Source organism: Diplotaxodon limnothrissa, linkage group LG11 (assembly GCF_057381915.1).
Source record: "Diplotaxodon limnothrissa isolate DT_005_m linkage group LG11, D_limnothrissa_male_GT1.1, whole genome shotgun sequence".
In the NCBI taxonomy this organism is placed as follows: domain Eukaryota; kingdom Metazoa; phylum Chordata; class Actinopteri; order Cichliformes; family Cichlidae; genus Diplotaxodon; species Diplotaxodon limnothrissa.
Genome location: NC_140606.1, coordinates 14,518,870 through 14,534,943, shown reverse-complemented (window position 1 = coordinate 14,534,943; position 16,074 = coordinate 14,518,870). Strand labels below are relative to the sequence as shown.

Below are 16,074 nucleotides of genomic sequence, written 5' to 3'. Positions count from 1 at the left end.
GTATGTAGCTCCATCGGATAATGCCAAGAAAAGGTCTATGCTGAAGCACATGAGTGAAAATGGCGATACAGAACCCTTTCTGCAAGCTGTTTCTTTATTAGCTAAATTCTCTGATATCAACCTTTGTCAAACACGATTCACATCCCGACTGACAGCCAAAAATAACAAGGAAAATAAATGCTGGTAATTATGTTGGACTTTTAAAATCAAAACAGATTAGAAAAATGAAAAAACATAACCTACCTGAAACTACAAGAAACAACCTCCTTGCAGACATTTTCTGCCTCTTCATTTTCTTCATTCTTCTCTTCACCTTTTTCGGCATCCTCTTCCTCCTTTATAATCTGTTTCCAGAAAGGGTGAGCCAGCAGTTGTGGCCAGTTCATCCTAAAGATACATCAAAAAATCAAATGCATTATGAGTAACACCTTACAATACAACCAGGAACTACAGCAACTCCCCTGTAAATGGAACTTTAATTATTTTATTTGAAATTACATTGTAGTTACATTTACCTACAAGTAGTATCCCAAGAATAAGGGGTTAATAAGTCAGTTTTTTATATAAAAAAAAAAAAAAAGAGAGAGAGAGACATAATTAAACTGTAGGTAAATTTAAGCATGTATAAAAAAATTTAGGTAGTGCCTAAATTCCTGGTATTATACTGTATGTATTATACTGTATTTTTAAATACTGCATAAGTATTTTTAAGTACTGTGTAATTTCTTGGTAATTTTGTAGAAAATCAAACTACACTAAACTACAAGTCAGACTTAGCTCCATTACACAGGCCTGCAAGTTTATTTGTTCTTGTAATTTAGAAAGGGAGTCCTTCTTGCAATGCATTGGCAAAATAAAAGGACAGTTAAATAATAGAACATCCATCATGCAAGCACTCAGAAGCTTCAGTTAATGTCATTAGAATTGGGAAAAATATGATCAGGCCGTATTTCCAACCATGATTCTGGCATGACTGTTGATGCCACACGAGTTGGTTTGGGTATTTCTATAATTACTGATCTCACTGCAGTCTGCACAGCTCTGTCGAACTGGAGTGAGAAACAAAAATACCCCGTGAGAAATACCTTGATAATGACAAAAGTCTCGGGAGAATGGCCAGAGTGTGCTGACCTGACATTAAAGCCGAAAAGAGCTCTGATAACCACGCTGGGGTGAGCAGAAGAGCATCCAAAACATTTACAACTTCCAGGCAGATGGGCTACAACAAAACAGGACCATGTGTGTTCTCTCCTATCAGCCAAGAACAGAAATTTGAAGCAGCAATGGGAACAGACTCACAAAAACTGGACAACGCAATACTGGAAAAATTAATGATTATGAATAATGAATTTTAATTTCTGCTAAGGCACACAGATGGCAAGGTCAGACTTTGGCATAACTAGCATGACTCCATGAACCCAGACTGCTTTGTGTCAGTTCAGACAGGTGGTGTAGTGGTGTGGTGATTTTTTGTTTTCAGCACACTGAGTATTCATTCATTCATACTGATCACTCATTTATTAAATCCCACTGTCTGAGCAATGCTTCTGAACATGTGCATCGATTTATAGAAGCATTTGAGCATCCAGATGATGAAACTATAGCAACTGTATCAGAATTGTAAGTGTTTGTTGTGTGTGTATGAGCTTAACCTCCTCTCAGGGTTTTTGTTGAGCAACCCTTTCAGAAGACTCTGGAAATCCTGGCAGGGAGAACCTGCAGAAACCACTGTACAAAGAAGAAAATTAACCAAACAAACAACAACAAGAATAAAATCAACAATTATCTGTTAAAACTATTTTTTTCTAAATATCAAACACTATATGAAATGTGACATCTTTGTGTGCGAGTCTGTGTCTGTATATAATGATGTGGGTGTGCGAGGAAGTGTTTGTCACCTGTCTGCCTGGGAGGTGGTGGTTCCTTATTCAAGATCATCTCTCTCAATTCAGTGTAGTTGTCAGAGAAGAAGGGGGGTGTACCTGGGAAACAAAAACAATATAGAACAGTACCGTATAACATATTACAGGCCAGAATTAGTATTTTCATTAGTTTGAGTCTGTTTGCATATCAGTACCGGTGTACATGTAGTATAATATACAACCAAGAGACCAGAGATCAGACTTCATATTAGTTTCTGATCCTTCCAAAACCTCTGGAGCACTGTAAGCTGTAGAACCTGAAAATATACATACATAAATGCACACAGAGTAGTTTAAAAAACAGATAGTATAAAGTATACAATATGGTATAGTCTTAACATATTTTAATTTTTTAAAAAGTTTTTATGCTGCTATTTTTTAATCTCACCAAGATTTCAAAACAACATTCCCTACACAAGACTTGTTTTTGTCATTGCCTTAAGTGAAATACCTCTCCTAAGGTTGCACACCCAGAGCACTGGATGCAACATTAAGACCTTGCTTACATTTCCATCTGATCAACAGCAGCTACTAACAGCTGTATATCTTTAGAGCCTCTCTTATCTCTAATCAGCTGGTTTTATACAGTCAACAAATTATAGCATACAGAAACAGCATGATTACTAACCTTGTAATCTTTTCTTTAAGTTGTCAGTGTTCTGATTGCTGTCTCCTTCCTCTATCTCCTCAGATGCAGAGAACAAGGTAAGGAAATCCTGCAGCGTGTCTCCCTCTGCCTTAGACAGACAGAAGTTACCAAACTTCAGAATGCCGCTGCCATCAAGTAGGATCTATGAGCAACAGAAAGAGAAATATTACAACATTCATATATGATGGTAGCATTGCTGTTATACACTTACATAGAGATGAATGCAGGTGCAAACCTTAGCAGGAGTCAGGTCAGAGAAAATGATTCCTAACTCATGGATGTGTTTCAGTCCTTTGACTAAGTGCCATCCAAACCTTCGTACCGCATCTTGTGACAGGCTTCCATCATGGGCAATTACAGACTCCATGGAACCCCCTGAAATTTACAGCACATGTTTGTATGCAAGTTTGGCACATGAGGTAAAAACAAAGAGAACAAAGAATGACACACCTTGCACTGCTTAAAAAAAATGTGGTTACAGACTATACCAACACTGAATATATATGAGTAATGGGGAAAAACACATTCTGAAAGGACATTTATTATTAAAAACTTAAAATATTAAAGTAATTTAAGCCTTAAGCTGCTATAAGTTGTGGTTCTCATCAAATATATTCTTTGATATTCGGGTACTGTTTATAACAACTGCCAGGAATAATGACTGACCTGTACAAAGCTCCACCACCAACCACAGGTGGTTACTTGTCTCATACCACTCGTAGAAGTTGGCTATATTTGGATGATCCAGATCCTGGGTGAGGCGTACCTTATACAAAAGTGAATCATCAGAACACTTTTATAAAGCAGGCTTTTTACGGCAAAGCTCAATGCCAAATTCCACCTAAAAATATCATGCACTAATCATTCACATGATCTTATTCAATATGAAAAGCACACTGTATATATGCTAGTGTACTGGGAGCAGTGGCCTCAGAAAGGGAGATCATCCCCTAACAGGCGGAAAATAGATTGACAGTTAGATATATCAATACTAATCACAGCCTTCTTTGGACTGTTAAAAACAACTCTGTTATTGGTATATAAAACTAATACAACTAGAAGATGTACTACTAAGTTCAAACATTGTCCTACATGGTTAGTAATCTCGGATTTCTTGGTTTTGTCAGTGCATTTGATGGCAACATAGTTGAGATTGCCCTTCCTTCTTCCTTTATAGACAACTGAGTTGTGGCCTGCCCCAAGCTCCTCGTACAGAATGAAGTTTTCCATTTGCTGTGGAGAAGAAAAAAAAGGCCTAATTTATATCTATTCACTTCAAACTTTTTTTTCCCATCAGTGAAAAACAGAAGCCTTACAGTAATTCAAACTATACCATGCAAGTTGTACAGTACGTATGGAATATTATCTGCTCTTGCACGCGTTTTGATAAATGGGACCTCTGGGAATCTTGTCATAAATCTGTTTTAACAACATCCAAATACATATATATATTTAAAGGTGGGGTACTATATTTGTTGGAGAGCCACACCTGTAAAAAATCCGCCTGATTACCTTTAATTAGCGGAACACCTGTTTTACTACAGCAGCTTCATTAGAGTCAACCACTTTCATAACGAACTCTTAACATTCACCCAGAAAGACAAGACAACAAAGTGTGTATTTTATGCTTAAAATAAATAATTAACCTTTATGTGTGAAAAAACATATATGTTATGAGGCATTAACGTAAACTTTAAAATAACGGTTGACCTCGGGGGCTTCATGGTCTGTTGTACGTTCAGGAGCTCAGGTAGTTTGCACTCTTTGAACAAAAAAAGTTAACAGTTGAAGTGAAAGTAATTATAAGAGACCTGCACACGCCTATACACAGGCTCATAAAAAACATTTGCGATTAATGCTGAGCTTGTTATTTTTTTACACTTCACATTAAAGTAGCTTGAAACCTACCTCTTCAACGACCCGCTGTTTGTGAGCGGAAGAGTGATGGGTCGCATTGTTCCAAATGGAAGAGTGGGGGGTAGTGAAAATGTTGGCATGAAATAAAGGCTGTATCTTCTCGTCATAGTCATTATATGTGCATACAGATAAGTAATTATATTTAATAAAATGTTTCGGTTTAAATAAGATATAAGCAAAACTGTGATTTTGTGAAAAACGCTGTATTAGTTTTAACCTGATCCACCTCCAAATGGTATATTCCCACGTTGCTAGGATACTAGAGTGAACACAACAGACAGCGGGCGCTTGGAATCCAAATTAAAGTGGCTGTAATGGCGTTTTATAATAAACTATAACAGAGAAATTTATAAAACTCAGTTTTAAATTTGTGTTATAAAAATAATTTTCAGAGTACTTCTGAATATTCCGGAGGTAAGCTCTAACTCTGGTCATACTCCGGTCTTCGGGGTCTAAATGCGGGCATACACACAATCCATGTGAGAGTGTAGAATGACGTCATTAATTAAATGATATTGGCAGACAAACGGCCTTACAGTGTTTGCCAGCCCACAGGGCAGCGGGGACACTGGTGAATTAAGTTAAAACTGTGTGAAATGTGGTCACGTGTGAGACGTTTTCCATTGTGGCTTCGTAAAAGGTGATTGACTTTATTGAAACTGAAATGTTTTTCTAAACCTAACCAAACGGTTTTGTTTCCTCACTCTAATCAAACTGTCTGGAAATGAGAATGAATAAATAAATTGTTTTTAAAAAATGTTTGAAGCTGGCTTACGAATAACTTAATAAGCTAGGGATAGAAGTATGTCAGTCTTTTGCGGCAAATTTCTCTCCATATAAGAGCAGGGAACGGTGGAAATCTGCATAAATTTAAAACTTCCCAACTAGCTAGGTTACATAAAAATGCCAGGGACGAATTCCGGAGAACATATTTCATTCAACAAAATAAAAGCCAGTGATGCTTTCAATGTATTTACCATAGTTTTTTGTTATTGCAAAGTTCAAGTAAAGACAACAGTCATTACATTTCTTAACCCGGCTGTGTAACCCGACTGTGTCAACTGAGGAAGTTCAGGGTCTCTCCAAAGATCCTCAGGATTTTCTATACAGGCGCTGTGGAGAGCATTTTCACAGAACATCACATCGTGGTTTGGGAACAGCTGTGTTAAGGACCAAAAAGCTCTCCAGAGAGTGATCCGTACAGCAGAACGCTGCTGCAGGATTGCTCTCCCCCCGCTTCAGGACACCTAAACCAGGAGATGCCGGACTAGAGCAGCGCAGATACTGAAGGACCCGTCCCATCCTGGCAACAAACTGTTCCAACTTCTGCAATCCGGTAGAAGGTTCCACATCATCCGAGCAAGGACAGAGAGACTCAAGAGAAGCTTCTATCCCCAAGCCATCCGGGCCCTAAACACACACACCCGCCCTCTCACATCATCTATAATTGACTGAGACAGGACTCTCTTCCAAACACTCTAAACCCAGGCACAATGTACATTTCAAATTCCTTTAATTTTAAATATGTTTATATTGTCTATTCTGTAAAATAGTCAGATTGTCTATTCTTATTAATGTACAGAATTCACCTGCTTGCTGCTACTACTGCACATTCACCTAATGTATATACTATATATATATATAATGTTCTTCCTCTACCCCCCCCTATTTTTGCACATGTCGAGGAGCGTGTCAGGTTACATTTCACTGTGTGTTATACTTGTATAACTATGCATGTGACAAATAAAGAACCTTGACCCTTGAACTTTGTAAATACACAATGACAGCTTTCCTGGTTCAATGAAATAGATTGTCTTGACGCATGCTCAATCATCAATGTAAGTAAATCCCAAAAAGTTGATTCTGTTCATCTGGGAATGAAATAGTAACTCCTATGCAATGCCACTTAAATTTATGAAAAATGTGTATGTGTCCATACACTGTAATATAAACAAGAAAATAAGTAAAGTCCTACTCTGAAAATGAAAATGGGGAAGAAAAAAAAATCAGACATTGTCTAGGTAAATGATTTTTCTCACTATCCGTTGTATTATGTTAATTATAGTTTTTTATGTCCTCTGAAATGTGAAGAAGGACGGTGTAATATAAATCTATGGTTTGTCAGATAAATTTAATTTCAATTCAGATTTGATTTATTTTCATTTAGATCTAATTTATCTTCGACACACGAGCCATTTATAAAATTTATACTGATTTTACTGCATGTTCTAGTCGATATTTCGTCAATGGAGGTTCACCTCATGTAGTTTGACAACGAATACTGACATTAAGTATTTTATTTTGAAATCTCACAGACCGGAAGTATGTAGTGAGTTTTTCCCGCTTGTATTCAGCTGTGCTCGGTCAGCAGCTTTGTTTCAAGCGCCACACATTCGCTCACTCTTGCCGAGGAAGTAAGAAAGCGGCACAAGTTTTGTGAACAGACACGGGGTTTTGATTCAGATTACACCCGTCGCTGGTTTGCTTGTCTTATTTCCAGACTCGTGTTGAGCTGGTACTGTGACCGGCAGCATCACGGATCATTTTATACCGCCACAGTGTGAGCAGGGTCCGACGGAGCCGCTAAAGTGTCCTTTGGTGTTCGCCCCCACCCCAAAACAGAAACCGGAATCATTTGGACTCTTCGGGGAAATTTGCGCCACAGAAGCGGTAAGAAGTGTTTCACGGTGCTGTGTGTGCAGGTTCGAAAGTTTGCCGATCATGTGGAGCAGGTGCAGGTTGCCACAAACTGGTACCCCTGAACTGTCACCCTAAAAAAACGACGTGAACCCTCTGTGCGTTAATATGCGGTGCGATGTTTCACTGCATTTCCTTTATACGATTTTGTTTTAAGTGACCGTTTTTGTAACCGAACTAATCCCTTGAGCTAGATCGACAGCCTAATAATGAAGCCGTGTTTGCACGAGAGCCATCTGTCTCATGTATTGCCACTGTTTCTAGTCCTTGCCGGTCGCTGCTGCTTTGGGGTGGGCACTTTTAATAAGATTAAGGTAAGATTTAGGTTGATTTAATCTTATCACAGTAAACCTGTCTTCATTCATTAAAAACAGCCGAGGGTCCCTCGGTCTTCACGAGCGGGCTGACAGATTACCACAACCTCAACTTTTGCCCTTAATGTCAAGTGACATGAGGTTATTATTATCATTTCTCAGTTTAGAGAGTTGGATCGTTGCCTCTGTGAATAAAACCCCTATATAAAGTTTTTTGGGAACAAATTGGCAGAAAATGTATCAAATTGAGCTTCAAAATCCAGTCAGAAAAAGGGGCACTCTGCCAATACACTCAATTAGGGAAGAGCCCACCAGAGAAGTCACAGCAACACAGTACTGTAAATTCAATCCATAGTACACTAAACTCTTGCTCCATTTATATACTCTCTAGAGGCTTCTTGCATCATATATACCATGTTTGAGTAGGCTGCTATACCAAGTTGTTCACACATAGTAAGTATCCCTTCACTGACTTCCAGTGAAGCTAGGTATCTTTCCTGTTAGCATATAAGGCTCCACATGGACAGGTCCCTGCTTATATAGCAGAGCCTTTTAAACTTTATCACTGCAGCCGGTGTCTCTGATCCTCTAACCACAGTCTCCTAACTATTCCTCGCTCTACTTTTAAAATGAGAGGCGCTCATGCTTTGAGGTTGTGGCACCCAAACTGGGGAACAGCCTTCCTCAGCCTATCAGGTCAGCCGATTCCATTATTAGTTTTAAACAACAGCTGAAAACAAATTTTTATTGGTTAGCTTTCTCTTAATCTTTTCCTCTTTATTTTGGGATGTCGTTTACAGCTCTTTGTATGTATGGAAATATGCATGTTGGAATGCATGCCTGACCACATGGCTGATTACGTGTCTGTATGTCTGTATTTGAACATGTATACTTTAAAGTGTGCATTTTATCCAAACTGTGACGTGCTACGTAACTCTGTGTCTTGAAAAGTGCTATACAAACACACTTATTGTTATGAAGTGATAGTTTTCAGGCGCAACGTTTCTTTGTCGTTCCTAGGAAGCTAAATTAAGGTTCCACTTAGTTTGCCAACTAACAGCACATGATCTGTGGATGGTCTGCGTACTGTCTCACTGCTCAGACACACAGCAGAACACACTGTTAACGCTGTGTCTGCCAAGGAAGTTCACACGGCGTTACTGACAGATTGACTGAGGTGTGTCTCTGGTTGTTGTTTTTTTTCTCAAAGAGCTGTTAGTAGTAATAGCCAAGCCCCTCAATAAGCCAGAATGAGCCTCTTTCTTAAGGACTGCAAAATGTACATTGATTTATTTTGGATAAGAAATATTTCTCCAACTCATAATCAGTCAGCACCCAGACCTCCATGTTGATGTAACACTGGTTACAAATGCTCTGAAAAATCCAGAATAAGTCAAAGGTTGCTTTTATGAATGAGACTCTGAGTGTTAAGGACCTTCAAACATCTCTTACTTCACTGGGATTGTACTTCATGAAAATATGGTCTGGTGTTTGTTTTAAATTATAAATATTATAATATTATTAAAAAATAAATATAGTAACAGTATTTCCAGATTTTAAATAAACAAACAAAAATGGGCACTTTTCTTCTTTGTCATTGTGATTTTTATCACTTGTTTGCCTTTGGCATTGGCCTTTGTTTGCCTGAACACTGGCACTGTCACAAGAATAACTTTGGTGCCGAGTAAAGTTTATCCCATTCTAAAAAATATATAAACTTTAAAAAAAAAAACTATAAATATATAAAATAGAGGAGCCACATCAACCTTAACTCTGTCCTCGAGACCTTCATTTTTTGTCTTGCGTTGATTCTGTGAGATAAAACAGAAGAGCAGGAGAAAGGGAAAAAATGTTAAATCCAAATCATGTCTCACCCAGCAGGTTCAGCTGAAGTGAACTTCAGCTTATCTGTATTGGCACAAATGAAGCTGATGTACTGAAAGCCTTCAGCTGGTGGGCTATTTCATATCGTACAGTGTGCAACAATAACAAAAAAAAGCAGGACGAGCACATCCTGTAGGATCTGTGTTGCTGTTTAATACTGTTGTCTAAAAAACAAACAGCGATTCACATCACAGGTGATATCTGACTACTTTACTTGATAGTGACATTTGCTGTTAAAAGCACACAAACTATGGATAAAAAAAGCCTATTTAATGTGAATTATTATGCTAATTTCTACCTCAGTATTTTTATTCTTTGAATGATTCAGTTTAAAATAATCCTTAATCTTATTTAATTCATTTAGTGTCTGAAACATACAGCTTTAGCTCGCTACTATCTCTTTAGGTTAACTTTTTTCCTGATTGGCTAGCCCCGGCAAGCAAAAGTTATGCACAGTGATTGGGTGTGGTTGTGTTTTTCCTCAGAGCCCAAGCTCTGTATCTGAGATGGTCATAATGAGGATATCAGCTCACTTTGACACACCATACAGAACCTAGAGTAGAAAAAAAGCCTGAGTATAAATATGATAGCAGAAAGCCTAAAGCATAATAGGGTACCCTTTAATGGCAAACAGGAAGAGAGTTATTTTTAGTGGGTTACAGTTCGCTGAGCTGTCTCTGCAAAGCATATGTGCTGGTGGTTATTGTGAATCGGGCTGAAGTGTGTATCAGACTCCAACCCAAAAAACGAATAGTTTGTTTTTATTGGTCAAAGAAGATAAAGGATTGCTGGATTAGATACTCCCCACAGTGCTCTTTGCGCTAAGAAGTTCTTCTTGTTTTACAAATACTACAAAGTGTGCAAATACCAGGCCTTGTGTACTCTGCTCTGGTTTGCTGTCACAGTTTGCAGAATCACTTCAGACTGTCAGATTGGCCGTGGGAGGGATTTACAGTACAGTGCAATCAGTACAAAGTGTCGACATGGATGGCTTTCTTTTCTTTTTTCTTTTTTGAAAGATCTGTTTTCCATTCCAACTGTGGGCTATCCCAATGTGAGTCACCTACTGTAAACAGCTTAACTGTATGCATGACATTCTTGGCCATGGTTTTGTTGCTATAACACTGTCTTTCTCTTGTCTATAGAATAATAACAATGATAAATCACTTTAAGAGATGGAATAAGAACTAATCCTTCTTCCACCATGTTCTCCTTCTCATTCTTTCTCTGGATGTGGTCTCGTCTTTCCAGCCGATGGCTGGGATGGAAGAGCTTCTCTCCATTGATGCTTATTTTTAAATGTGGCTGTATCGTCATCTTTATGAGAATCTGTCAACTCCTTTTTCTTGTTTGCTCTTGCAAAGCAGCATCCCTTCCTTTCCTGTCAGCACTACAACCAGGAGGTATTCAACTCTGATAAGTGAAGGGAAAGGTTTTTGAAAAAGCTGTCTTAACCCTCTTCAGCCAGTCATGTGACATTTTTCCTCAACTTCTCTCTTTGTCTTCCTCTTCCTCTTTCCTCCCTGTGAAGACGGTTGAATTGAGACTGTGTGAGTCCATATGAGTAATGGTATCAGATCTCTGTTATCTGACAACATGATTTGAGTCTGTAGGAACACAAAGGACTGGTTGCTATGTGTCACTGAAAGGCGCTCGCATTGTAGGAAGTACGTCAGAGAAGGATACAGTGAAGAGAGATGAAAGGCCAGAAGAGATTCTCTCCTTTATTTGTGTTCGTTTTATGCAAGTCTTGATCTGTTCATAGTTAACAAATCGTACCAGTGAAGCATGGGGACTTAAAAATGCTGTAGTGATACGACCACCTCTGTAGGACAGGGTTCTGTAAATTCAGTACTCATAATAATATAAAACTGAACCGAGCAGGCAGAATGCTAAATCAAAGTCCCTGCATCTACAAAGGTGATTTCATTTGTTAGTCAAATGAGATCCTGCCTGGAGCTGCTGTGTTTCAAAAAACACCAACTGTAACAGTGTGTGGGTACTAAAGATACTGCATTTAGAGCACAGAAAAGACAGTTTTGAGTACTCTCTGGCAGGCATTTATATGTCTGTCACACCATGGAGTGTGAGTGATTGCAACAGTGTAAGTTACAGCCATGAAACTTCACAGGTGTGTCCTAGAGATCAGGCAGAGTTTGAAGATGGGTGTGGTCTGAAAAGCCACTGGGGTGTAAGATTCTCTAGTTCTCCTTTTTCATACATTTGTAAGATATAAGCAGTCATATTTTACCATCAAACTACTAAATCTCTACAAAAGCAGTGTGTTCACAGGGTTAGTTGTCTGTGAAGGTTCTCAGTCATCCAGGTCATCGTAGTCAAAGGAGCTTGCAAAGAAAAGCGTCTGGACTTCTTTAAGTTGCTTGAAGACGTTTCACCTCTCATCCGAAAAGCTTCTTCAGTTCTAAGGTCAAATGGTGGAGAGTCCCAGATTTAAACCCAGTGGGAGTGACCCCCCAAAGATGGACAAAAGGACCCCCTGAAATCCTCTAAGCCCCTGAGCCAAGGTGTGAAAATGGGTGGACATTTTTGTTTGTGCCCAATATTTGATATTGCTGATATCTGAAACCTAGAGAAGATGATGCTGGGGAAAAATGAAAGGTTTCACATAATCTCATTTGCAGGAAAAAGAGTAAGGGGTAAGCAAGAGGGAATTAAAGACGCATCTGAGACTTGACTGAACCTGTTAGGTAAGCTTCTGACCAGTTAAACACGGCTTAAGAATTAGCATTACCCTTTGTATTCAACAGTGCTTGATCCCTTTGTGCATTTGTTGTGTAATAACACGATTATGTGGGCGTTTTAGTTTTTAGTCAAAACCAATGGCTGCCTGATTTCTGTCACCTTCATGTCATTATTATTTATTCAGGGATTTAACATGTCGGCCTGCAGTCCTGAGAGACGTTATGGTACCAGTTTTTACACATTTATGTCTGGTTCAGGACACCTCACCCATTTGCTACTGAGGCTCTTACATGTTTGTGAGCATAGCCAAAAAAGAGGTTTTGAAATATGTCTTAGAGCTGATTTAAGTTCAGCTCAATTGGTCCCTTGAGTCAAAAAACACTGATAGGAAGTAGTTTATGGTGGACACAACGTTTCCTGCGTTTACGCTCTAATTCATGATCACAGCTTGTTTTGCACTCTCTCCTGCTACTAGACTGATGACCACCAAATGTCTGTCAGGATATCTTTGTATATTCCATTATCCAGAACACACACATGCTGCACATAGCAAAACACTGAAAACTGCACAGCTCCAAGTCTAAGTGCTTTACGTGGTCTGCTGCTAAAAGTAAGGAAATCCCCTCTAGCTAGGACAAAAGTGAACACTCAGCTGCTAAAAAGTGCTGCAAAAAGCATGTATTGTGAATTGATGTATTGACTGTGGTGTGCTTAACAGCAGACATGCTAATGGTATGGCTAATAGGTTGTGTTGTGTATCCCAATTCTAACTCTCATAGTACTTGAAAACTGCGGTATTAAATCTCCGTCAGGTAGCTGATATTTAGCAAATAGCGCAGTTGGATGTCTTGTTTCGCCAACTTGGTTGTTCAGCGTAGCTTATTTTGATTCACAGTTGTCTCGATCAAAAGGTGGTAGGTTAGAATTTTTTGTGTGTGTGTGTGTGCGTGTGTGTGTGTGTGTGTGTGTGTGCGTGTGTGCGCGCATTTGAATGTAGTAAGAATCAGTTGTTGTCAGTCAGCGTTGGATTAAAGCACTGCTATTCTTTTCCAAGTAGTCGAACATTAAAGGCGGCTTGTCCTCAGTTGGATGTCAGGAAAGAGCTTACTCACCTTGGAACACTGTGAGGTTACACCACATGTGTCAGAAAACAATAAACATATTTTGGTGTCTCCTGTGAGTTCCCATGCATTAAAAGTATGTGAAGTGTAATGCTATCGGGATTCACTCGAATCGACACATTTCTGTTGTTCTCTTGGCGTGTGGTATACGTGGTTTTTCTGTTGTTGCCTATTATCTAAGAGTTGTTAAGGTTAAGTTGGAACAAAGGAAGGGTTAGGCCACTGAGCTGGCCTTGACTCAGTCTTGAAGGAAGACGTTTTTAGCATTACTAAAAGGTTTGGGTGGTGCAGCTCTGGTTTCTTAAAGCAGCTGTTGAATATTTGTGGTCTGTGTTGTAATGTCCATGTTGTTGCATTTTCAAGCCCAGTCAATAGTAACTGATTAACAGACTGCACTGACAAATCAGCTGTTTGTCTTTTTCCAGACTGTCAGGGCTAAGATTGAATAGTTCTTATCTCTGCGTAAGATTACAAAATCTTTTTGGGGTGTCGCAAGTTTTATCTAAAGACTTGCTAACTCAAGTCCTAGGGATCCACACGTAAAGCCTTCCAGACAGCTGATGTAAATGATTTAAAATGTCCACTTAACACATCTGTAATCTCATAGTAAACCCACCTTTACACTTACTGTTATTAACCAAATACAATCAGTGATGAAGATGTGTGTTTGCATGTATTTATCGCAGTCATCTTATATGTGATACAGTGGAACAATTCTTGTACTTTTGCCTCTTAAAAGCAATGAATACACTGACCAGCTCAGTCACACTAAAACACAATGGAAGAGAAGGATAGGAGGGGAAAAAGTCAACACAGTGTGAAGTCATGCTGTTTTGCAATGTGATATTGCATCCATACTGGGACACCAAATATCAGTATTTTATTAAAGAAATTAAAATACCAGTAATAAAATGGCCTCTCTCATGCACTACCATCCTGAGATAATGTTAGTTGAGCAAACTTATTAAATGACCTCAACTGAAAAACAATCCAAAACTGGACACACTCAGCTTGACAAAGATACCTGCTAATTCGAAGTAAGCTAATGGTTTAGTCACACGAGTAAAGGTAGGACAGCAACCACCTTGGATATACTAAAATAAATAAATAAATTAATTAATAAAACAACCTGCCTGGTGATTGCACAGGTCACCTGATAGGAGGCACCTTTCTGCAAACAGACTGACTAGGAGAGACTGCAATTACTCTCAGAGATTCTCAAAGGTTTGCAAATAATTTAATCTAATTTAAAACATTCCCATTTATAATGTTGCCATAAACATGTTTGCAGCAGTCTGAATCAGTCTCAACACCTTCAGTGGACTCGACTCAACTGACTGCCAGCTGGTTATTTTCATATGGAACAGGAATTGCTGAGCACAAACGTAAATATTAAATGTGAATTTCTGTCTATGTAGTCCTGACTATTTATCACAATTAATTGGTGAGTTATGAGAAACCAATTGCATGTAACTCCCAACTAGAGCAGGGCGATATGACCAAAAATATTTATCACGATATACATTTGAAAATTTGCAATAACGATATAACTGACGATATAACTGACACTAGACAAAATACTTTACAACTCCACAACTTTATTAGTGCAAAAAAAACCCCAAAACATCAATGTATTTTCACTTAAACAAGCAGGTGTTTTATGTGAATTAAAGTTATATAAAAATGTAACAGTGCAAATTCAAATTCCTTGCTGACAATTGTTGAGACAACGCCGGTCTCTGCGATTCTTTTGGTCCTGGTAGAGATCACGCTGAGATGTTTCCATGTTTTGCACAATCCTTTTATTACCAATTATTCTTACAGATGCATCTGGAGATCAGCACACTGCAGTTCTATGCTAAAGGCTGATCTCTAGAACTCCACACAACAGTTACAGTTATAACCTCTGGTCTCCTCCCCCCCTACAGTAAACATCCCCACAAATGGAAATACACTAGTACAGTGGCCAAGGGTGCTGACACCCTGACCCCCATCTCCTTTTATGGTAGTGCCCGTTTGCCCTTTGTCTGCTCCTCACCCTCAGTAACTCTTGCTACTGTCCTGGGGGTGGGGGTTGATTGTTCTCCTGCCCTGTACCTCAGTTCTTTGTTCCCATTCCAAGCCTATTTTCTATTTTGTATTCTTACACCCATTAACCGCAATATTATAATGTTGCAAGCAATCACAAACTATATTCTCTTTAACTCTGATGTATGTTAAGGAATCTATTCTCAACACAGTTTAACCAAAAGGCATTTCCAGTGGAAATTGGCCGACATATCCTCAGCATAACCATGTATAATATCCACAAAACTTAAAAAGAGGTCATACACACACAATACGGTAATATTATGTTGAAGCACAGTACGTATCACTCCGCCAGGCTCCTGACTACGATAGTAGTAATGCTCCGATAATCCATCAAGCAGTCCAGGTTCGTGGCTTAGCAAAGTCGTACTGAAACATTTGACAGATTTTCGAGCGCCGTGTACCACATAAAATCGTTTCTTTTTTTTCTTTTTTTCTTTTTTTTTTTTTCTCGTTTCGAGGTCAGTAAACACAACCAGAGTTCATACATAAGGCACACGGGATTATAAGGGGCACTGTCGATTTTCAGAAAAATCAAAGGATTGATTTTTAGTGTGCCATATTTTCCAAAAAACACGGTAATAACGACGGCCCGCTAGCATGCGCTACCAAAACTAGTGCTTTGTTGTGTATCTGACGGACGAAAGCTAAACCAGTTCCACACCACTGAAGTTGCGTTTCATTCAACGATTTGCTTTCGCCGCCATGCTTTTTCCGACGTGTGCGTATGAAAACAAAGGCACTGCGCATGCGCGTCTTACCCATATTCTATCGCGATA

At 38.9% G+C, this 16,074-nt stretch overlaps 1 protein-coding gene across 3 annotated transcripts in view; it reads right to left on the bottom strand.

The window, feature by feature from the left end:
- ulk4 (unc-51 like kinase 4) overlaps positions 1 to 3,801 on the bottom strand; it is a 99,205-nt gene extending 95,404 nt beyond the window's left edge. For 2 of the 3 annotated variants that reach the window (XM_085365167.1, XM_085365169.1), the window contains exons 1-8: positions 3,664 to 3,801; positions 3,238 to 3,337; positions 2,807 to 2,946; positions 2,551 to 2,713; positions 2,078 to 2,179; positions 1,899 to 1,982; positions 1,653 to 1,728; positions 244 to 387 (exon numbers count right to left, since the gene is read on the bottom strand). In XM_085365167.1, coding sequence (XP_085221293.1) covers positions 244 to 387; positions 1,653 to 1,728; positions 1,899 to 1,982; positions 2,078 to 2,179; positions 2,551 to 2,713; positions 2,807 to 2,946; positions 3,238 to 3,337; positions 3,664 to 3,801 — 947 coding nt within the window. Of the gene's footprint in view, positions 1 to 243; positions 388 to 1,131; positions 1,252 to 1,652; positions 1,729 to 1,898; positions 1,983 to 2,077; positions 2,180 to 2,550; positions 2,714 to 2,806; positions 2,947 to 3,237; positions 3,338 to 3,663 lie in introns of all 3 variants that reach the window. The other variant, XM_085365168.1, reaches the window with a different exon arrangement.
- Positions 3,802 to 16,074: the final 12,273 nt, after the last annotated feature.